This window comes from Bison bison, unplaced genomic scaffold, assembly GCF_000754665.1.
Source record: "Bison bison bison isolate TAMUID 2011002044 unplaced genomic scaffold, Bison_UMD1.0 scf7180017864516, whole genome shotgun sequence".
Lineage (NCBI taxonomy): Eukaryota > Metazoa > Chordata > Mammalia > Artiodactyla > Bovidae > Bison > Bison bison.
The window spans coordinates 7869333-7893660 of NW_011495069.1; the positions used below are offsets into that span (position 1 = coordinate 7869333).

Consider the following 24328-nt stretch of genomic DNA (forward strand, 5'->3'; position numbering starts at 1 on the left):
TTCAGACCCCAGGGATGGGGGCGGTGTTGAGACAGTGAACTGCAGTGCTTAGGACAATCTCTCTCCAGGCTGCCAAGGCTGGAGTCCTGACTCAGCCACTTCCTGGCTGTGTGGCCTTGGGCAAATGCCTTAACCACACTGTTTCCATGTCCTCATCTGTAAATGTAGAGGCAAGGCCTTTGGAGCTGTTGGGAGGGCAAAGTGAGTCAAACACAGTCAGGAGCTAGTTATTGCTATGATAGGCCCTCAATGTACAGCATTAAAAACATCACATATATTAGGGTTCTTTTTCATTTTCATCTTTGTTCCAATAACCAATTACTAAGTCCTTACTGTGTGAGGAAAACAAAGGAGGAGAAGAGTGAATAAGACAGGCCCCTGTCCTGAAGGGACTGGTCATCGATGACTCAAGGCAGAACCGATTTAGAGTCAAGTCAGTCTGCACCGGTGGGTGAGGCCTCAGGACAGGGAGAGGGAGAGGGCCCGGCTGGGAGGCAGCCCTGGGCACCGCCCACCACCCCAGTCAGAGCAGGAAAGGTCAGAAAGGAGCCCATTGTTCAATTCTGTGAAGCCGGTCCCGTTGGGGGTCACTGCCAGGAGGATCCGAGCAGTCAGGGCGGGGCAGGGGTGTTCACTCAGGTGGTAAACGGCCTCTTCTTGTCTTTCCAGATTGAATCAAGAGCAAACAGATTCCTGCAGGCAGGACGTCAGAAGAAGGGGCAGACTGGAGATGCCTGGAGACTCAGGTGCGGGAGCCCAAAGGCTTGTGTGACTTGAGCCAAGGCTGCAGAAACCCTGCAGGACCACCCTGTCAGGCTCCCCCAGAACGCCCTTTGTCACTCCCCGGGTGCTTGCTGGGGTGGGGGTGGGGTTATAGATTCCCCCTGGGGATCAGCTCTAAAATGGTTTAAAAGAAAAAATGTGGAGGGGACTTCCCTGGCAGTCCAGGGGTTAAGACTCCACACTGCCAGTGAAGGCAGTGAGGGCTCCATCCCTGGCTGGGGAGCTAGGATCTTGTAGGCCAAAAATCATCGTGGCCAAAAAATGGGGAAAAAAATTTTTTTTAATAAAAGAAGTCCGAATTAAAAAAGAAAAAAAGGTGGAGAGTTATTTTCAGGGCCAATGGGGAGCTGGCTAGACTGTGTTTCTTATCATGGCCACTTTGCAGTGTGTGGGAAAGGCTACAGAATGAGAACTGAAGCCACTTCTACCACTTAGCTGTGTGACCCTAGGCAAGTGTCTTGTGAGCTCTGAGCATCTCATTCCTTGACGGTACACCACGTCAGACCCCTCCATGAGAGAGTTAAACAAATAATGTTTGTGAAGTGCCCAGCACAGAGCCTGGCTCATAGAGAGGTGTTTGACAGTAGTGCCCAGAGTTTTAGCAGGGTATCAGAGGGGAGGGTAGAATGGCCTTGTAAGGTGATGTGCTCCCCAGATACTTGAGATGGGATTTACCATCATGTGGGCAATAAAAAGTTTCAGAACTGGATAAAACCAAAAAACAATTAAAAACATTTTTTTTTACCTTGTTCCTCCTATTGACTGTGAATGACTTATTTCTGCAGATTTGTACAACTTTATGGATGTGTATATGTGCATATATGGGCTTTCCAGGGGCTCAGTAGTAAAGAATCCGCCTGCCAATGCAGGAGACACACAAGATGTGGGTTCAGTTCCTGGGTCAGGGAAGATCCCCTGGAGGAGGAAATGGCAAACCATTCCAGTATTTGTGCCTGGAAAATCCCATGGACAGAGGAGCCTGGCTGGCTATAGTCTGTGGGGTCACAGGGCCATGACTGAGCATGTAGCACCGGGCGTATATGCACATATACACTCTCGTGTAACCACCACCCAGAATGCATAGAGAACGTTTTTGTTATTTAGTCGCTAGGTCGTGTCTGACTCCTTTGTGACCCCACAGACTGTAGCCCGCCAGGCTCCTCTGTCCATGGGATTTTCCAGGCATGAATACTGGAGTGGGTTGCCATTTCCCTTCTCCAGGGGATCTTTCTGACCCAGGGATTGAAACTGCCTCTCCTGCATTGGTAGGCGGATTCTTTAACACTGAGCCACCAGGGAAGCCCAAGAGGATGTTTATTGCACCCTGTAAGTTTCTTTTGAGCCTTTTCCTAATCAAGAACCACCTCAGGTAACCATTATTCTGACATCTAGCAACACAGGTTAATTTTGCTAGTTCTTCTAAAGGCATCTAAATAGATCAAAGTTAATTTAAAGAAACTAAAGGCATGGCTATTTCTTGTCCACCAGCATTTGAAGACTGAAGGTACTTTCTTCTTTTCAAGAGACTACCTTTCTGAGTGTGAGATTTCTTTCTTTTTGTCTAATCTCTATTATTTTTTTCTTTGAACTAATATTCACTCTATAAGTTTTCAAAATCAATAAAAAAAGAAAGAAAGGACACAAGGAGGGCTGTAGATCTGGGTCTCTTGTGATGCCATAGAGGAGGGTTGTCATATTAAATAGAGGATGCCAGTTAAACATGAATTTTAGACAATGTATGACTTGTTAGTTTAAGTAAGTCCTGAATATTGCATGGCGTTGGCGCTAGAAAGAGACATCCTAGCACTTCTAGAATCTGCTCTCTTGGACCCCAGACCCCCAAGAACCCAGAAGTGATCCAGCAGCCATCTAGTTACCTGGACATATCGATGACCATCTTCCTAAGGGAGAGTTGGGTCAGGAAGCCATCCAGCAGGGCTGCCAGCTGCACCCCGAGGACCAGCAGAAAGAGATTGAAGGCTATACTGCTCCAGCAATGTCTCCGCAAAGAAGTGTTGAGGAAGCCGAAGCCAAAGGTTGCCATGATGAACACATCCTGGAATGCTGCTCAGGGTAAAGAGTCCAAGAAGGAGGAAGAGAAGCAGACAAGGTGGAGGGTTGTGTTAGAGTTTTATGGAACGGCAGCTGAAAGGGGCATTAAGGATCATTGAAGAGAGCTTGGTCAAGTTACTTCCCCTCTTTAAGCCTCAGTTTTCTTATCTGAATAGTGGGGATAACACATACAGGGTTGAGGGAAGGAATGACTGAGCTAACACAGAGCCTGGCCCACAGTGAGTGTTCAGCAAAGGTAGCAATTATTGTTATTACTAAACACAATAATATGAACGTGCGTGGGGAGTCAGGACCTGTCCTCGGCACATAGCTGACACTCAGTAAAGGTACTGACCTCTTGCTTTTTGAGAATCAGGTTTAACCTCCTGATCATGTGTAAGCGAAAATAAGGCCACATAATTTGGTGACTTAGCTCAGGTCATTCAGAAAAGAAGGGGCAGTAGTAGGTCTAGAGGTTCACAGGCAAGAACCAAATTATCCTTACAAAAAACAGCTCTCTCCTTTGACTCCTTCTGAAGGGGACCTGCGGGGCCATCGGAAAGCACCAGGACCACCTGCGTGATCCTCCCTTTCCCAGCCTCAGACTTTGTGCGGTGGCTGCCATGGCAGATGGGCGAGAGGGACTTAGCTGGTGTTCCGGAGGGGACCAGGAAGAGGAAAGGGCGGATGCTTTGAATCGGCTCCAACTTTGCAAAATGGGTAACGGTTTGGGCTCTGAAACTAGATAAGCTTGGGGTTCTATCAGGGCTCTGGCACTATCCAGCTGTGTGGTTTAATCTAGCTATTTAACATCTCTGAGCTTCAATAATCGCCTACACTTACTAAATGTTTGCCAAATGCCAACGCTGTTTAAACCACTTCACGTTAACTATCTCATTTAGTTCTCACAAGCGTCCTTCACTGTGGGTGCTGTTATTATCACCATTTTGCAGATGTGAAAACTGAGGCATAGAGGAGTTATCATTTGCTCCAGCCAATAGAGTTGGGATTTCAGCCTAGAGAGTCTGCTCTAGAGCCTGTGCCTTGAGTTACCACACTATCTGCCCTCTTGGTTTTCTCTTCTGTTAAGTGGCAAAAATAATTATACCTCCCTCATCAGGTTGCCAGAATCAAATGGTATAATACACGTAATTGCTCCAGAATAGTAAAGACTATTTTATCAACAAACACCAACTAAGTTCACATGTGTGCAAATGCCTGGAGAGAAGTCTTAAAGGAATTCCGCCCCCTGCTCCCCGCCCCCACGGAGATTATCTCTGGGTTTAGAAGAGTTCTATTTTTAAAAAAAATTTTAGCGTTAAAATTGTCTACAACTGTTATGAAGAGAGTAAGTAATTTTTTCTTAAAAAAAGCCTGTGCTTTGAGGTCAGACAATTCTGTCTGACCCCAACTCTATCATTCTCTATTAGGTTAAATCATATTAAATTGCCAATATCTGACCATTTGACCTATAAGAATGGCAATTTGTATGTTTCAGCTTCTTAGCTGCATGGCCTTTGGGTTGCTTATTCTCCTCATCAGCTAAATAAGGGCAATTATCCCCGCTCAGAGGGTACTGGGAAATCCAAAGGAAGTAATGTTTTGTTCAAGAGCTTGGCACTGTCCCTGGCACATGGAGAAAGCTCAGTAAATAGCGGCTATTCACCACCAGCACTATCATCACCTTCACAGCAGTAAGAAGTCACTTGGTCTCCAGCCTTGGGTCTGATAGCAACAAGGAAATTCTTCTTTCCAGAGCTCTCCAAAGCCTCTTCAACTTACATTGAAATTTACTTTCATTGAAAAATACAGGTAGCTAGGGTCTTGCACACAGGACTTGGGTGGATAATAATCCCAGGTCAACCTGATTACAGGGGACCCAGGCATCTCCATGGGATCTGGGGACTTGTGGAGTGGGCGAGAAGTGGACCATCAAGAGGATCTGACTTCTTGCACCTTCTTCTCTGACATAAGGGAGAGGGAGGGGAGGCAGTGTTTCAGTCTCCTGCTTGCATCCCCTTAGGAATGGCGGTGGAATGGGCACATTTTGTATAGGGGCTCCTCTTGGGACTGCTGGAATTCCTCCAGGAGCCGAGCAGGAAACTACGTAATGAAGGTCATAGTGTATATTGGGGAGTAGTGAGGCCTGTGGCCAATTGGAGACATCACACTCCACTTTACGTATGCAAATTCTGTTTAAAAAATTAATTAACTTATTTTAACTGGAGGCTAATTACTTTACAATATTGTGGTGGTTTTTGCCATACATTGACATGAGTCAGCCATGGGTGTACATGTGTCCCCCATCCCGAACCCCTTCCCACCTCCATCCCCATCCCATCCCATCCTTCTGGGGTGTCCCAGTGTACCAGCTCTGAGTGCCCTGTTTCTAGATATGCAAATTTAATATTTCCTTAAAAACTGCTGTTAAAAAAAAACAACAGTTCCCCCATTTTGCAGAAATGCTATATGCAAAGGGTCCAGACTTACTGAAGATTCCATGAGTAGGGGAACCCTTCCATTTTCCTCTCATTCTACAGAAGGGATCCAGAGACAGCTTGTGACTTCCTCAAGAGCACACAGCATGTCTGCAGCAGAGCCAAGCTCTGGACTCTGGAGCAGTGCCCTCCCCTCAGTGCTCGGCTGTCTCTTGCTCTTGATTGCCCACACCTCACTAAGGGACCTAAGGCAAGTCCCATGCCTTCTTTGAGCCTCAGTTTCCCTATCTGTAGCTCATGGGAGTTAGACTTGATACTCTCTAGAGACCTCACCGCTCTGGTGTATTCAGGGGGCAGCATGTGGGAAGGGCAGGGAACCAGGATTAGGTCAGAGGTGGGGCTCTGAAGAGGGCTTCCCTGGTGGTTCAGATGGTAAAGTGCCTGTGTGCAAGGCAGGAGACCCGGGTTCAATCCCTGGATTGGGAAGATCCCCTGGAGAAGGAAATGGCAGCCCACTCCAGTACTCTTGCCTGGAAAATTGCATGGATGGAGGAGCCTGGTATGGTAGGCTGCAGTCCATGGGGCTCTGAAGATAAAAAGTCAGAGGCTCTTGGCTGGGGGCTTTATCAGGCACAGCTGCCATGCCTGCTGCAAGTACAGAGCTCAGAACTCTCCTCCTACGACCCCACAGTGTCCCTGGGGGGCGGGTGGGCTTGGGCTTGTACTTCAGCCAGGGGGATAAAATGAGGGTGGCAGTTTCTTGGAGCTGTTGACAAAGCTATTCACCCCAAACTGGTCAGTAAATCACGTTTTCGTTCAGAGTCCCTCTACTCTCACCCCCTGCATCCGCCCACTTCCTCTCCCAGCCTCTCGGGGCTCTGGTCCACCCCCGCTCCTCCCATGTCTCACAACTGTATCCCAGCTTCAACGCTGGGTCCCAGCTCAGGGCATCGTCCCCACTGGTATCAGCCTCCACCTCTCAGAGCCTGTGCTGTGCCCTGCATGAGCTGCTGGTCTGATAAGATAATGGACCTAAGGTGTCCAGGGCTGATAAGGAGAGGATCGCTCCAGGGGTTTTACACACGATCTAAGGTGGGCCTTCTGGAGAAGTTTATGCAAGTCCCTCGACTTGGAGCCAGTCTAACCTGGGAGTCCTGTAGGGCAATAATCAACATCATTGTAACAGCGGGCACATATACCATGCCCTCCACAAACTAGGCACTCTTCCAAGTGCCAGCCAGCCTTAGACCATGACAAGCCCATGCAGGAGGTACCTTTGATTATCCCCATTCTACAGCTGGGGAAAGGGAGGCAAAGAGAGCTGCCGGAATTAGCTCAGGTCACACAGCTAGCAAATGGTGCTGGCAGACCTGAATCCTGGCTCTGGGTTTAATCACTATACCTTCCTGCCTCCCCTCCATCCTTCACCCTCCTTAGTGTCAAATTTGAGTGTGGGCCTCTGAGTCTGGCTGTCAGAGTTCAGAGCCTGGTTCAACCTCCGTGTCCCCCGCTTCCTAGTCTGTAAAGTGGTCTGAAATAATGGCACCTGCTCAGAGGTTTGCTGTTAGTAGTGAGTTCCTTGGCTCCTGTGAATCGCTTAGCCTAGCACTGGTGCATGGTAAATGTTAGGGACTATAAATTATCTTGGACTTGCCACTTGTTAGCTGTGTCTTTGGACAAGACTGTTCCCACTCCTTCAGCCTGGCTGCCCCTGGGAGTCTCCACCGTTCCCCACACACCCTTCCACCTCCCTCTGAACTGCAGACACTTAATCAGCTCCGAAGCCAGGCCCGGCTTCTGTTCCTCGGACTCTGGGCTGGACCTCCACAGTCTGCTCCCCACCACCGACTTCGCACGGTACCTCTGCAGCCTTGGTCTCGAACCATCCATGGAGCCTCATGCTTCCTTCCCCTCCCCCACAATCTCCCACCCTACCCTTACCCCTACAGCAGTCTGGGAAAAGAAAAAGAGGTTTCCCAATCAACAGGGCCATGAAGGCTAAGATGTGGGCTCCTCAGGTGGCACAGTGGTAAAGAATCCGCCTGCCAATGCAGGAGACACAAGAGATGCTGGTTCCATCCCTGGGCCAGGAAGATCCCCTGGAGGAGGAAATGGCAACCCATTCCAGTATTCTTGCCTGAAAAATCCCACAGACAGAGGAGCTTGGCAGGCTACAGTTCATGGGGTCGCAAAGAATCGGACACAACTGAAGCATGTACAGTGTACATTGAGTGCCGATGACATCAGTACACGTCATTGGCAAAGCCCTTCTTGTCTTTTAATAGCTCTCCTTCCTGCTTCTAAGGAGTATGGGGGTAACTGGGTGGTAGCCACAGTGCAGGGCCCAGGATGGTCCCCCAGTCTGGCAGCATTCAAGCAGGCTCTATGTGACAAATGGTCACAGTAATGGGCCCCAATGAGTCATGCCCTCCAGTATAGACCCCTCCCACCTGAGCTAAGCTTTGTGACTGGCTTTGGCTAATGGGACATCACCAAACACAATACAAGCAGAGGGTTGAAAAGCGCCTGTGCAGTGGGTCTTGCCCTCTCTTACTGCTGTAATTCCTCTGCTGCCATGTGAAAATCTGAGCTAGTTTGCTGGAACCACATGGGCTAAGCGTCCAGCCAGCATCACCCGACAAACATGCAAATGAGGCTATCAGAGACTGTCCGCCCCAGTCGAAGCTCCAAGCTGGAGATGTACGGTATGTGCGTGGATGCTTAGCTGCTCAGTCGTGTCTTACTCTATGTGACCCCATGGGCCTGCCAGGCTTCTCTGTCCATGGAATTCTCCAGGCAAGAATACTGGAATGGGTTGCCATTGCCTTCTCTAGGGGGTCTTCCCGACCCAGGGATCGAACCCCAGCCTCCCGCATTGAAGGTGGAGTCTTTCACTGGCTGAGCTACCAGGGAAGCCCCGGAGATGCATGGTGACCCTAGGTGAAATTGACAGACCTGTGTAACCACAGTACAGCTGAAATTGCTGAACCACAGAATCATGATCCAGAGCAAATTAGATGATTACTATTTTGAGCCACTAAGGTTGGGGGTGGTTTGTCATGCAGCAAGAGATAATGGATACAATTGCTTTCCCCTGGCATCTCACTGGCACCTCAATCCCAAGCCCAGAATGAACATATCATTGTTCATTTATCCCACAATCTGCCCCTCCACTTGTGCCTCCCATCTCAGAAATGGGCACCTCCATCTGCCAATCACACATCTGAAGCCATCCTTGACTCCTCTCTCGTTTTCTCCAAGAACAGCCAATTTTGTCTCCTAAATAACTCTTGAATCTGACTCTTTGCTTCTCCTTTACCGCCCCTGCCCATTTGACCTCATCACAGGTCAACCAGGCCAGTGGTCATCAGAATAGGGTTCACACCCCTCAGAAAATTCTCTAGACAATCCGAAGGGGCTGCCAGAAGAAGAGATATTAGCACTGCTATTTCTACTCATTTTTTCTAAAACATTTAAGAAATTAAAGTTTATTCATAATAAAAAGCTAATACTTTTTTTTCTTTTTGGCAGTGCTTTTTGGCACGTCGGATCTTAGTTTCTTGACCAGGTATCCAACCCAAGCCCGCTGCATTGGAAACATGGAGTCTTAACCACTGGACTGCAAGGGAAGTTCAAAGCTAATACTCTATCAGTTTTCCTATGTGTTCATTTTTTCAAGCGTTTCAACAACTTAGTAAGTACTATCGTCGTGTGCCAGAGGCAGAGAAAGATTGAGTGATTTGCCCAAGGTCTCACAGCTAAGAAGAGGAAGTGAAGCAGAGATGTGAATCAGCCTAGCTCCAGCACTCCTCAAACTTCTGTGTGTTTGAGTCAATTAGGGCTTGGTAAAACATAGACTGCTGGGCCCCACCCTTGAGTTTTGGATCAGTAGGTATGGATGGGGGCCCAGGTATTTCTTAGGGGATGCTGAGGTGGCTGGTCTGGGGACCACATTTGAGGACCACTGATCTAGGCTCTTCTCCCCCTAAAGACACTTGGTCAGTTTTGCAACTCTGCAAGCATTTAATGTTCAGATGAATCCAGGAGCCTCCTCTGACTTGCTTAGGATCTCAGCTCAGTACCCTAGCTTTGGAAGGTGTCCTGAGGGAATATTAGGCCCCTGAATGGGGGGTGACATGTATTTCTCCATATTCATCTTGTTGCGACTAATGACAGGGTTTTGTTTTGCTTAACTGACAGCTTTATTATGGGAAATTTTAAGCATACACAAAAACAGAGTGAGGAGCATGGTGAACATCATGTACCCATTCCCAGCTTTGATGACTGTCACATGGGGTCAGGCTTGTTTTTAATTATCCTTCTCCCCTTGTTTTCTTCCTTTCTTCTTTTGTTGTGTTAGTTTCAGGTGTGCAGCAAAGTGATTCAGTTGCACACATACATACATCCATTCTTTTTTCAGATTCTTTTCCCATAGAGATTAACACAGACTATTGAGTAGAGTTCCCTGTGCTAAACCAGTAGGTCTTGTGGATTATCTATTTTATATGTAGTTGTGTGTTAATCCCATTCAATCTCGTTTTTATTATCCTTCTCCACCTGTTTCCTTCCTTAGCCTTTCTTTTTTCTTCCCCTCCTTCTCCTTCTCCATCTCCTTCTTCCCCCTCCCCGCTCCGCCTTCCCCCTCTTCCTTCCCTACCTCTTTCTCCTTTTTCTTCTTCTTTTTGGCATGAAACAGATCCCAGACATTGTTCTATTTCCAGGATGCTTCTCTAACAAATAGGGCTCACTATTTGTTAAATTGTTAAACCTACTTCTAAATAGGTTTAAAACCACCCACTATGCTATTATCACACCTAACAAAACTCACAATAATGCCTGTGTGTTACATAATACTCACATTTTATTCAGATTTCCAGGTTGTCTCAAAATTGTCTTTTTTTAGAATTGGCTGGTTTAAATGACTTATTATAGTTTACGTGGACTGGATTAGATTAAGTAGATTGACAGATTGCTATCTAGTTTTAACTCAACTAACCTTCACAAACTCGGAGAAGCCGATGGCACCCTACTCCAGTACTCTTGCCTGAAAAATCCCATGGACAGAGGAGCCTGGTAGGCTGCAGTCCATGGGGTCGCTAAGAGTCAGACACGACTGAGCGACTTCACTTTCACTTTTCACTTTCACGCATTGGAGAAGGAAATGGCAACCCACTCCAGTGTTCTTGCCTGGAGAATCCCAGGGACGGGGGAGCCTGGTGGGCTGCCGTCTATGGGGTCGCACAGAGTCCGACACGACCGAAGCGACTTAGCAGCAGTAGCAGTAGCAGCAGCAACCTTCACAAAATGGACTAACAGCTCAAACAACTGCCAAAAACCACAGATTGAAGGCAAAAGAATAATGTCAGGCAAGCGCGGAAACAGGGTAGAAGGAAACTTCTTGTGCACGCTGTCCGTCAGTCACATTCAGAGTTAAAGAAAAAACCCCATCTAATCCCATCTGACAAGAAGTCAAGCGAGATAATTTGAAATTATCTAGAAGACCCTGAGGAATCAGTTGCCACCCACTATCATTCACGGTAACAATGGACCCTGCCTGGAGTGACTGACACCATCACAATCAGTCATTTGAAAATATTTTCTATTTCCTTTTTTCTTTCCAATTTTCTAATTTACGTACATCTATGATAATGTGCAAAATGTATTACTGCAGCAGGATTTAAATAGAACATAGAAATACGGGGCATGCTTGAAAAATTTGAAGCCCCTCAGTCCATACAACACTACAGTCCCCACACTGGCTTCCACCTCAAGTCAGGCCCCTTCCCCACCCCCATGCCAGTCCTGGAATGGCTTTCTCCATAACCAAACCCAAACTGATCACACTCCTGCTTCCTAATAGATCAAGAGAATGAAGGGCAGCCTGCTTACTCAAGGGAATGGGTCCACCCACTGCTTCCCTCTTTACGCTCCGACAGCACTATAGGGTTAAACTCCAGCCTGGTCCAGTCTGATGAACACAATGGTTCCTGCTGTGCTCGAGACCCTCCCTTTTCATATGGCTACTCTACCTGAGCCTCTGAGGCCCAGCTGGGTAGTCACTTCCCTCCAGAGGCCTTTCCTGGCACCCCCATCTCCCCGCCTGGGTTGTGGGCCCTCCTCTGTGCTGCCATAGGGCGTGAGCTTCTAAGGACACTTATGTCTATGTTAGCAGCACAGCCTAGGGGTAAAGAAACTGGATCCAAACTACAAAGTTGAAATATTGGCTCCTATGCCTACTGATTATATGACAAGAGACTCAACCTGACTGTAAAATGGGGCTGTGAAGCATCATGGTTAAGTGCACGGAAATTCAAACTAGGCTGCTTAAGTTTATCTTTTCCCCTTAATTTAGTTTTATTGAATCTATTTGATTTTTTAATTTTTATTTTATACTGGAGCATAGTTGATTAACAATATTGTGTTCATTTCAGATGTACAGCAAAGCAATTAAATTATACATATACGTGGGTCCATTCCTTTTAAAATTCTTTTCCCATTTAGGTTACTGTAGAAAACTGAGCAGAATTCCCTGTGCAGGTCTTTGTTGCTTTTCTATTTTAAATATAAGCCTGTGCTGTGCTGTGCTTGGTCGCTTAGTCGTGGCCGACTCTGCGACCCCATGGACTGTAAGCCCGCCAGGCTCCTCTGTCCATAGGAATTCTCCAGGCAAGAATACTGGAGTGAGTTGCCATGCCCTCTTCCAGGGGATCTTCCCAACCCAGGGATCGAACCCAGGTCTCCCACCTTACAGTCGGATTCTTTTCTGTCTAAGCACCAGAGAAGCCCAAATATAAGGCTGCTGCTGCTGCTAAGTCGCTTCAGTCGTTTCCGACTCTGTGCGACCCCATAGACGGCAGCCCATCAGGCTCCCCCATCCCTGGGATTCTCCAGGCAAGAACACTGGAGTCAGTTGCTATTTCCTTCTCCAATGCATGAAAGTGAAAAGTGAAAGTGAAGTCACTCAGTCGTTTCTGACTCTTAGCGACCCCATGGTCTGCAGCCTACCAGGGTCCTCCATCCATGGGATTTTCCAGGCAAGAGTACTGGAGTGGGTTGCCATTGCCTTCTCCGAAATATAAGGCTACTTAACTTTAAACCAAGGACTTCCCTGATGGCTCAGTGGTAAAGAATCTGCTTGCCAATCCAGGAGATTCAAGTTCAATCCCTGGGTCTGGAAGATCCCTTGGAGAAGGAAATGGCAACCTAGTAAATATTCTTGCCTGGGAAATCTCATGGACAGAGGAGCTTGATGGGCTACAGTCCAAGGGGTTGCAAAAAAGTGAGACACGACTTAGCAACTGAACAACAACAGCAAAATTTAAAACTGCTCTGCTATTGCTAGCTGAAGTCTTGGGCAAATCGCTCCATGTCCAAGTGCCTAATTTCCTCCTATGAAAAATGGAGATCATAATAGTACCTGTCTCTAAAGAATCTGCCTGCCAATGCAGGAGACATGGTTCGATTCCTGATCTGAGAAGATCCTACATGCCTTGGAACCCCTGCACCACAACTACTGAGCCTGTGCTCTAGAGCCTGGGAACCACAGCTACTGAAGCCAGAGCACCCTAGAGCCTGCGCTCCACCAGAGAAGCCACTGCAGCAAGAAACCCAAGCACCGAAACTAGAGAGTAGCCCCCACTTGCCGCACCTAGAGAAAAGTCTTCGCAGCAGCAAAGACCCAGCACAGCCGAAAGTAAATAAATAAAATTATCATTTTTTAAAAATGGTACCTATCTCATAGGGTGACACTGAGGATTCAGTGTAAAGCATTTAAAATAGTGTCTGGTGTGTGCATGAATGCTTAGTCGCTCAGTCCTGTCTGACTCTTTGCGACCCCGTGGACTGTAACCCACCAGGCTCCTCTGTTCATGGGATTGTCCAGGAGAGAATACTGGAGTGCCTGGTACATAGTAAGTAATCAGTAAATACCAGCTCTGATTAGCATGTGTCTGGATCCCATATGGTTTGTAATAGATTGAGCAAATGAATGAATGAATGGATTGAATTACATTGTACCCGATTGAAAAGAATTACAGTAAGTTGAATGAAAATTGTGCCCAGGCCTTGCTTGTTCGGCACTGAGTGCCCTCTCTGGGCTAGCTCATGAAGCAGTGTAGGGACTTCCCTCCCCAAGTCATCTCCTTGTCCTTCTTTCTACCACTGAGGGCCCAGGGATGCCTTCCCTTTGCTTCTAGTCAACTAGCTAACATCACTTAGAAACAAGCAAGCACTCAGCCGGGCTCATGTTTCTGCTTGGTCTCAGGGACCTCACTCAAGGAGGTCCTTCCATTATCATAAACAACATCTTGACTCTCTGAGGTACTTGAAAACTCCTCTCAACTTTTTTATAAAAGCAGAAGCCACACCACTGTGGATGTCTATCTTGTTAAGAGTCATTCTCATCACAGTCTATGAGTATTTTTAGCTGCATGTATATAAAATAACAACCATCCTACATTCCCTTCAGCCAGAGCTTACGCCTGAGGATCTGCAGGCAGAAAGAAGACTTCCCAGCCCCTAAGTAAGAAGGAAGCTTCCAAAAGGAAGGTGGTACAAAAATGAGAAAAAGAGACCAAAAAAAAGGAAACAAAATCCCTCAAACCCAACAACACCATGAAATTCCTTGCTGTTAAGGAAAGAGAAGAGGGGGCAGCGGAGGCAGAGAATTGTGAAGACCCTTTGGCAAAGGGAAATCTAGGAACAGAGAAAAGGAGGCTCCTCCCTCTGCCCTGACAAAACAAGGAAGACTTCATGGAAGAGGTGATGGCCACACTGGTCCTAAAGAAGAGATGGCATGTTTGGCTGGGTCTTTGTGCAAAAGATCGAAGAGGATGAGGGAACCCCTTTCTTCAGAGACTTTGTGGAAAGGAGGCCCTATGCCCCTGGAGGACCTCCTCTTCCCTGCACCAGCTGTTTGCCTCTGTGACCACCTCCCCTCTGGACACTCACCTCGGTAGTCCCTCAAGAGCTTCTTCTGTTCATCTACAGAAGCTGAATAGGAGGTGAAAAAGAAGAAGATGACAATGAAAATCACCTCCAGTGTTATGGCACACAGGGGCAGCCAGACCCGCACAGACTTTTGGTACTTAGAGCCCATCCTGTGTCCGTCTCTGTGCAGCGTTTCCACCAGCACCGGGCATTACCCTTAGCCCCACACCCACTAAGGGGAGGGACAGGAGAGACACCCGGGTAAGGCCTTATCTCAGGCTGCAAGGCTGGTCCTGCCAACATATCTGTGGAGTTAACACAGGAGCAGAGAGACAGTGACAGGGAGGAGGAAAATGCATTTTTTCTAACATTAATTAATTCATTCAATCATTTATTGATTTGACAAGTAGTTGCTACATTCCTACCACAGGGCAGGCACTGTGTCCAGTTGAAAAGAGGGCATTCATTCACTCGACCCTCAAACACGAGAATTTTTTTCACTTACCTTTACCGCATCTTGCAAGAAAGGCAGAGAATAGGTCAACACCCTTATTTCACAAATGGGGAAACGGATGCTTAGATGGAGCTTTGGATTGGCAAAATTTCTCCTTAAAACCTTACCACAGGTCAGAGAGGGCACCCAGTGGGCTCTTAAAAATGATATAGCAAATGAATGAATGAATGAAAGCAAAGAACAATATTAAGTCCTGGGAGGACCTAGGATAACGAACTCCTCAGAGCCACACCGTTGAAATTAGTTTTATCTGAATCTGTATTTAAACACAGAATCTGACCTGTTTCTCAATCTTTCAAGGGCAGGTGTGACAATTGAAAGGAGGAGGTGATCCAGCTCTAGGAAAGCCCTGGTGGGAGTCCCGCTCTAGCCCGAGGCTAAAGTTGTCCCCCACTCTGGTCACCTGCTCACAGAGCAGCCCAGGACTTGCCTAGGGCATGAACACTGCGGTGCGTTTGACGATAGTCACCAGCCTCAGTATCCCCACCCCACAATGGAGGACTGTCCCCTGGAATAGGATTTAAGGTGCCTGGGATCTAGTTCTGCCCCTGCAGCTAACTGTTCCTATGGCCACATCCATTTGCTTAGCAGGAGATCTGAGATATAGAGAAAGGGAGAGAAGGAGGACTCAACATTTTTACTTCTACACTGGCCCCAGTCACTGGCCACTGTGTGTAGACTGAATTTATGAGGGCCCAGAGACTAAAACCTGGCTAGGAGTAGCAGGGAGGCAGATTGTAGCCCAACATGAGTGGATATTTTATTGACCATTCATGGGGTAGTGAGCATCCTGTCACTAGGGGAATGCAAGCAGAAGCTGATGGTTAGTTGTCAGAGATGTCTTGTGAATGATTCATATGTGGATTATGGGAGATGTTAATCACCTGGTAGAATCTTGTCTTTTTTGTTTTTAGATGAAACTAAACCCAGAAGGTCATACCCAAGGTCACACAGTCATTGACATTAGTCATTTCTTGCTCAGCGCAGCTTTATTTACAAAAAAGAAAACGTTGAGAATAACCTGAACGTACAGTAGCAGGGGACAGGTTAAGTAAACTACAGGACACATAATCTGCCACCAATATAATCGTTCTGAACATGCAGAAAAATCCAGAAGAAAATGCTTTTAAGGTTTATCAAAAATGGCACACGGGATATATTATTTGGTAAAGGACATTACAGAACAGTATGCATGTTCCCACTTTTGTGAACTAATAATAACACTGTATGTAAACACATGCATCGGGAAAAAAAATTGGCTACAAACCACTCCTGGTTACTTTTGGTTTAGGTATCTCGTGGAGCTAAAATTTAGTACACTAGGCGCTGTTCTAGACACTTTACATGTATGAACTCAGTTAAGGAGCCTGTGAGATGGGACTGTCAGCCTTTCTACAACAAGCTAAGGCACAGCAATATCAAGTGACTTGCCCAAGGTTATGGGGTTAGTGAGTATTAGAGCTAGGATTTCAACTTGGGCAGTCTATCTTGAGCACCTGGGTGTTTAACCACCTAACTTTAGCCCAGATAACTCCCATGTCGTCTTCTACTTCTGAAAGACTAGCAACAAAGGATTCCAAGCCTTCTGCTATCTCAACAGTAAATAAGGCAGTAAGTACCGGTTTCTAGAGCTCAGCCCTCATGGTCAGTCTCGGTTTTGATTTCTTGCCTTTTTCTGGCCATCGGTACTTCTTTTTTGTTCTTTTTGTTTTTCTTTTAACTTTAAATTTTGTTTTGGGGTATAGCTGATTAATGATGTTGTGGTAGTTTCAGATGAACAGCAAGGGACTCAGCCATATATATACATGTATCCATTCTCCCCAAAACTTCCCTATCTGGGCTGCCACATAACATTGAGCAGAGTTCCATGTGCTATACAGTAGGTCCTTGTTGCTTATCTATTTTAAATATAGCAGTGTGTACATGTCCATCCCAGACTCCCTAACTATCCCTTTCCCTGATCCTCCCCAACTACCCCAGCAACTGTAAGATTGTTTCTAAGTCTGTGAGTCTCTTCCTGTTTTGTAAGTTCATTTGTATACTTTCTTTCTAGATTCCACATATAAGGGATGTCACACGATATTTCTCCCTCCTTTTCGGACTTACTTCACTCAGGATGACAGTCTCTAGGTCCATGCATGTTGCTGCAAATGTCATCATTTCATTTTTAACGGCTGAGTAATATCCCGTTGTATATATGTACCATATCTTCTTTACCCATTCCTCTGGCGATGGACGTTTAGGTTGCTTCCATGTTTTTGGTCATGGAAGTTTCCTTAACAGGGGACTCCCCTGTGAGGGGGATAAGTGAATGTGACCCTTGTTGGCCTGGGTCCTGTACCAGCAGTTTGTGAACCAGGCAGCTGTACCTACCTACCCAGGGGCACCAAATGTCAGGCAGATGAACACTAGAGATTTCCAGGCGCTGCCAGCCCCTGGGCTTGGAGCCCATGACGGTTGTGTTTACATGCTGGCAAACTCAGTGATGACGGTAGCTGGTTCCCACAGGGGCATCCTAAAGCCCTGTGTGTCCTGATCCTGCCCAGTGAAGGACAGACCACTTGACAAGACGGCCAAGCTCCTGAATGAACAGAAAGGCTTTCTTTAATAAAAGGGAACTGACCCCACAGGTGGCCTCTCCCAAAAGATTGGTCAAAAGGGGAGTTTTCTCTCTACCTCTCTGACTCTTGCAAAAGACCCCTGTTTTCTGACGACAGTTCCAGATAGTCTGACTCCAAATCTTCAAGGCAGGGTCCCTGGGAAAGCACATGGGATCTAGAGCAGAAATGTCATAAGTCAAATGTTAATTGTCAACTCTAGGTGGGAGGTGAATGGCTTTTCACTGTACCTTTCTTTCAACTTTTTAGGTTTATGTTTGAAATCTTTCATAACAAAATGTTGGGGGAAACTGTTCTGTGTGTACCTGCTGTTCCCCGTGTCCAAAGCACCCCTCCCCTCAGGCATCTACATGCTCCTGCCCTCACCAACTCAGATCCAAACGACACGAGCCCAGGGACTTCTGACTGTTGTATCCTCAGCACCTGGTGTTTAGTCCATAGCAGGTGCTCAAGAAATACCTGTCGACTGAATAACAGCTGCCGATTCTGGAACGCCAAGTACTGGACCCAGCATTTTACAGACATTATTTCATTTACTCTTTCCCTCAAACCTGTGAGTACAGGCATCACCACTCCCATTTGACAGATGAGAAAACTGCTGCTCAGAGAAGTGATGCAAGCACCCAAAGTCACACAGCTAGTAAACAGCAGAGTCGGAACCCAACCCACATCCATCTGATGCCACGGCTTGTGCCCTTAACTGCTTTGCAATTCTGTCGTCCATTAACTAAACCACTTACAGTCTCAATTTCCTTATGAGTCAAATAAGATGAGCTGCTTTGCTTTCCTCACAGAGTTATTATAAATGTGAGACTACATAAGCATGCTTGGCAACCTGTGTTTTGGAAATGAACGTGGGCAAGTGGTGCCATGACTGTGGCCTCCTGGTCTGAGTGACCAGACTTCCTACGGGTATGATGAATCAAATCAGACAGACTATGCCTGGTCCTTGGAAGAAAAACTATGACCAACCTAGACAGCATATTAAAAAGCAGAGACATTACTTTGCCAACAAAGGTCCATCTAGTCAAAGCTATGGTTTTTCCAGTAGTCTTGTATGAATGTGAGAGCTGGATTATAAAGAAAGCTGAGCGCAGAAGAATTGATGCTTTTGAACTATGGTGTTGGAGAAGACTCTTGAGACTCCCTTGGACTGCAAGGAGATCCAACCAGTCTATCCTAAAGGAGATCAGTCCTAGGTGTTCATCAGAAGGACTGATGTTGAAGCTGAAACTCCAATACTTTGGCCACCTGATGTGAAGAGCTGACTTATTTGAAAAGACCCTGATGCTGGGAAAGATTGAGGGCAGGAGGAGAAGGGGACAACAGAGGATGAGATGGTTGGATGGCATCACCGACTCAATGGACATGAGTTTGAGTAGGCTCCAGGAACTGGTAATGGCCAGGGAGGCCTGGAGTGCTGCAGTCCATGGGGTCGCAAAGAGTCAGACATGACTGAGCAGCTGAGCTGAACTGTAGCTTTCACATGTGATTGTCCATTTTCTGTAGAAACTCTATGAGAACATTTACCATGTCCTCCTCATCTGAGTTAAATATTGGAAAACTCAGTCATGGGCAGGGACCAAGGAGGTAGGTAGGCGCCCCTCATCTTCTCTCTGGAATCCTGTCCACACCAAAGGTGTGATTCTGACCTGGGCATGCTTAGTTAGAGTGTGGCTAAGTCAATCATTTATCTATTTAACAAACATGAGCTTTGGAGTCAGGCAACCTGGGTTCAAATCCTAGCTCTGCAAATTATTAGCTCGGTCACCTTGGGTAAGATGATCAATATCTCTGAGTCTGTTTCCTTATCTGTAAAGTGGAGAAAATCAGTATCCATCTCATAGGCTGGTTGTAAAGATTAAATGAGGTAGGACACATAAAGTGTCACATATGTAGAGAACTTACCATAAATGTTAGAAATGATTATTATTGCATAAGCTTGACATGTTTACCTTAGAAAACCTCAAAAATGCAGAGGTCTGTAAGACTTACATAGAGCACCCATGATTTCATCATCTCTCCAAACCAGCTCTACTTCTTTTTGTATATAATCTTTCAGATTTTTTTCTATTCATGTGAATTTATGCCTTGTTTTTTTCCCTACAAAAAATGAGATTATATAGCACATGTTTAGTAACTTGGCTTTTTTTCATGAACAGTATACCATAAGCAGTTTCCAAACTAGGAAAAATCTTTCTACAACACTATTATGATGGATAAATGTCCAGGCTCAGACACTAGACTACCTGGATTTGAATCCTGCTCTATCACTTACCGTGTGACCTTAGGCGAATGACTTAGCTTCTCTGTGCCACAGTTTTCTCATCTGTAATATAGCACCAGTAGTAATCTCTTGGGCTCCCCAGGTGGTGCTAGTGGTAAAGAACTCGCCTGCCAATGCAGGAGACATGGGTTCAGTTCCTGGGCTCAGAAGATCCCCTGAAGGCAGGCATGGCAACCCACTCCAGTATTCTTGCTTGGAAAATCCCATGGAATGAGGAGCCTGGCAGGCTACAGTCTATAGGGTCGCAGAGAGTCAGACACAACTGAAGTGACTTAGCACGCATGCACAGTAATCTCCTCCTTATAGGGTTGCTGTGAGGATTAGATCAAAAGGCATAGGATGCTTAGAGGAGTATCCGCACAAAATAAGTGTTACATATCATCATTCTCCAGGGCACACTGACTTCCATGGTAAGGCTATGTGATCATTTGTTTGACCAGGCCCCTCTGTGGGATATCTGGGTTATTTATAAAACTGTTTCTGTTCTAAACACTACTATAAATATCCTTCATTAACAGGGTTCTCTGGGGGATGCAGACAAATGTATAAGAAATGGCCATCCAAAGTCTGGATTTTCCTGTGACTCCCATGAGACAGGAACAAAGCTCAAGGCAGGTGGGCCAGCCTTGCCTGGTGGGCTTGAGGGGATAAAAGCTGCTGAAAAGGTGGGCATGTAATTTCCTTGGATGTGAAAGAGCACGTGATGATCTCCTCTAGGCTATTCTGAGCTCAGTTGAAACTTCTGCGCCAATTCCAACCCCTTGGCCATCTGAAAGTCCCAAGAGAAGAGGAGGAACAGCCCTGAATTCCTGTCTGGCACTCGGTCTTTGGAATGAGAGCAAATTATTTCTCTTTTCTGTCTTACTCATCTGTTAAATGGCCACTGCTGATCTCCCCTGCTTCCTGATTGGTGGAGGAAGTGTGGGGAGCTGGGGAGCTCTGTATTAGGCAGGAGGTCTGCCTCATCTCAGGCCAATTTTGTGTGCTGAGGATTCTAAAAGGTCCTTTCAGTTTGAAAGGCTGGAACTTAGGCAAAGCCAAAGAGGTTTTGGCTAAGGTGGGCCAGGAAAATACAGAGTCCAGCTGGGGCAGGAGGAGTGAGAGGAAGGGAATGGAGAAGGGAAGACTTACAGTGGTATGTCCTTGGTCTCTTGGCAAGAAGGCCTTTCCCATCATTCCACTCCAGCCAATCATTAGATCAACTACCCTTAACATCAGAGTTATTTACAGGCACCAGAGGACATGCCTAGAGCATCAAGGCTCCATACATCTTAGCTTATGACTCAAGCCAAATTCCTTTACCATAGCAACTGCATGATCTTGTTTTCTCTGATGCTCAGTTTTCTCATCTGCAAAATGGAACTAATATGTTCTGCTTCTAAACATAGGGCTTGAAGTGATTCTAAGAGGTAATCTTGGCACAGAGTGGACAGGTCACTCAACTCAGGACACCAGCAAGTTGATATCTCAAGTGGGACTGGAACCCAGACCTCCAGATTGCTTCTTCTTGGGCCATCACCCTGGGATTCTCTCTGCCCTTCCTCTGCTCCCATGAAGCCCAACAACTAACAGTAACTCCCAGCCACTCTATACTTCTCCACAGCATGGAATGCCCTTGTCAGGAACCTGGTTGATGGGAGGCTAGCCAGAGAGCTTCAGAAAGCTGGTAAGTGACCCCAGTGCCTCTCTCATCTTTTCTATGGACTATTGACCCATCCATTCTACAGTGTGCCATGGCACTGTCCTAGACAACAGGGACTCAGTGGGGAGTAGGAAAGACCAAAGATATGGCCTCTAACCTTGCAGAGTTGACTGTCTTAGTTGCTGGCCCAGGTAATCTGGAAACTTGCAGTCATGGAGAAGAGGGCTATTCCAGTTGGCAGACCCCATGGAGTCTGAAGCCATGATCTCACCATGTACCTATGCCTCCAGTAATATTGATTTAGGTATCCTTCTCCATGAACCAACCTGTATGCTTTTCCATGAATCAACCTGCCTTGGCAACCAACCTTGGCAACTTGGCAACAGAAGTCTTTTTCTGTTGCTTCAAGCAGAGCATTAGGTTCAGATGCTTTCACAATGATAGGTAGCCTTGGTGAAACTTTGTTTGTTATCCTTGGCTGCCCAGCGACACTTTATCAACAGGCTGGAGTAGAGGTGAAGGATGAAAAACAGATATACTGTTAACAGAAATGATTTGCAGTAACCTACTGCATGTCTGGCCCTGAGAGTTCATCATCTGGTAACAACCTTCAAACAAACCTGAGTGAAAACTCAGGCTCTGAGACATTTAGTAACTTGCCAAAACTAGTAAGTGGCCAAGCTGGAATTCAATCCTGGTCTGAAAAAGCAGATACTCTTACAATTTTTCTAAATGCATCTCTATAGGGTATGAATCCAGTCCCCAAGAAGCTTTTCATCCAGGTGAATGGACAAGTCTCATCCAAGAAACCACAAATTAGGAACAGTACTGCTAGAGATGCTCTCTGTAGAAGCAAAGGCATGGAAGAGGGAAGACATAGTTGTCTTAGTGGATTTGAGGACAGTGAATAGATTAAGGCTTAGCTGGCCTGGGGAGGCCTGGAAAAGAGGGGTGGGCCCCCCTTGTGACCAGCTTTGGATGCCATAATAAACAGAATGGGTCTTGTCTTCCAGGCACTGGGTAATCTTTGTAAATATTTCTGACAGTATAAAGTAACAGCAGCAGTTGAGGATGATGCATTTGGGATAAATTACAAGTTCCTCCTTGGGGTGGGTTTTTATTTAAGGGAATGATCACAGGGCCAGGAGATTGTCCACGCATCCCAGGACAAAACAAGATGGCATCTACTTTCCTGTAAGTTTTTTAGATGTGTTGGAAGACCGTCTGACTGGAGAAGGCAATGGCACCCCACTCCAGTACTCTTGCCTGGAAAATCCCATGGATGGAGGAGCCTGGTAGGCTGCAGTCCATGGGGTCGCTAAGAGTCGGACACGACTGAGTGACTTCACTTTCACTTTTCACTTTCATGCATTGGAGAAGGAAATGGCAACCCATTCCAGTGTTCTTGCCTGGAGAATCCCAGGGACGGGGGAGCCTGGTGGGCTGCCGTCTCGGTGGTCACACAGAGTCGGAAACGACTGAAGCGACTTAGCAGCAGCAGCAGCAACACCATCTAACAGTCCCTCGGTTGGTGAACGGTTAAGTTGGTACAGTCACTTGATAGATTTTGCAACCATCAGAAATATTTAGGAAGGATGAATTCATTATAACATGTAAAAATGCTTATGTCAAAGAACAGAACTACAAAACTGAAAGTCTTAATAATAATAAAAACAACAGTAATAGTAGTAATATATCATCCAGGGGGAGGAAACTGGAAAGAAAGGGAAAAATACAGAATGCTAACAGTAGTTCTGTTAAGGTGATGAGATCCATGGATGTCTTTCCCACCCCCCGCCCTCAGCAACTTCCCTACGTTTCCCCAGTTTTTCTTTACTGATGTGCATTCCTCTTTTTGACATCTATTCTTTTCTTTTCTCTTAAAAAAAAAAAAAAAACTTTGTCTTTTCTAACTGCTATTTTGCCATACCTATGCTGCAGGGGAGCAATGAAGAGTAAAAGAACAAACAGATGTAGAGCACCCAGCGCGGTGCTTCGCGCAGAATTGAGCGCTCTAGGAATGTTAGGTGAGAAGGGTCGCTGACCCGGCTTCCCCGCGGTACCAGAACCCTGCCCGGGGGCATAGACGTCGACGCTTGCCAGGTCCAGCTAGCGCGGTTACCAAAGAAGCTGCAGCCGCCGCAGCCAAAGTGAGCCCTGCGGACGTGGAGCCCGGGCCGCACCGCCCCACACACACCCACTTCAGCAGCCTCGCGCGACGGCGCGCGTACCACGGCCCCGCCCCCTGTGACGCGCCTCCAGGAGGCGGGACCACGGAGGCCCCGCCCCGCGCCTCCTCCGATTGGCCGCCGCGCTGTCACCACCACGTCGCGGGAAGCTGGCAGGGTGTGTGCGTGTGCCTGTGTGTGTGTGTGTGTGTGTGTGTGTGTGTGTGTGTGTGTGTGTGCGCGCGCGGTTTGCTTTGTCATTCGTATCCCCGTCGCTCGCAGACGCGGCCGGCTTGGCCGAGCACTCCAGGATCCTCAGGAAGGGCCCCCGGCGCCTCCCGGACGAGGAGGATGCGGCCAGCTCCTTACATAAGGATGCGGCGGACCGGAGTTTCAGTTCAGCGCAAAAACGCACATGCCGCAAACCCAGGCCTCGCGATTTCATAGGGCACTAGGGATAGCTTAACAATGAAAAAAAGCACTGCATGCTCTAATATGAATTCTCATACAGTGAAATGCAACCCAACAATAAAGAAATGCACCTTCGTAACAAGGCAGAATATAGGATGTTATATTTATAGGGCCTATTTATAAGCCTCTATTTAAATCGTTTCTGATAGGCTCGGACGCAGGCCCAGACACCTTCATGATTGGTGCACTCTTCTGTCCTTCAAAGAGGTAGGTGCTAGAGTCCGTTTTGCCTCAGAGGGCCCCGGGATTGGCCGGCAGCAGCGTAGCGGCGCCTGCGATTGGTCCGAGAGGCCGTCCGTCGGAGCGGTGGAGGCGGGGTAGGCGGCTGGCTGGTGCTGGGGCGGGCGGGCCCCGGAATTGTCATTTCTTTGTTTCCGAAGGCGGAGGAAGCTCTGAGCGCCCCCCTCCCTCCTCCCCGTCCCACCCC

At 47.0% G+C, this 24328-nt stretch overlaps 2 protein-coding genes across 2 annotated transcripts in view; one reads left to right on the top strand and one right to left on the bottom strand.

Annotated features, from left to right (window-relative positions):
• The window catches only part of RHCE (Rh blood group, CcEe antigens), a 41228-nt gene extending 26827 nt beyond the window's left edge, over window positions 1–14401 (bottom strand). Inside the window, exons 1-2 of the mRNA XM_010830075.1 lie at window positions 14223–14401; window positions 2661–2847 (exon numbers count right to left, since the gene is read on the bottom strand). Of these exons, the coding sequence (XP_010828377.1) occupies window positions 2661–2847; window positions 14223–14370 (335 nt within the window). The 5' untranslated portion in view covers window positions 14371–14401. The remainder of the gene's footprint in view (window positions 1–2660; window positions 2848–14222) is intronic.
• A 7006-nt stretch (window positions 14402–21407) lies between these two features.
• Window positions 21408–24328, top strand: part of TMEM57 (transmembrane protein 57) — a 68765-nt gene continuing 65844 nt past the window's right edge. Inside the window, exons 1-4 of the mRNA XM_010830247.1 lie at window positions 21408–21453; window positions 23366–23608; window positions 23713–23820; window positions 24107–24218. Of these exons, the coding sequence (XP_010828549.1) occupies window positions 21408–21453; window positions 23366–23608; window positions 23713–23820; window positions 24107–24218 (509 nt within the window). The remainder of the gene's footprint in view (window positions 21454–23365; window positions 23609–23712; window positions 23821–24106; window positions 24219–24328) is intronic.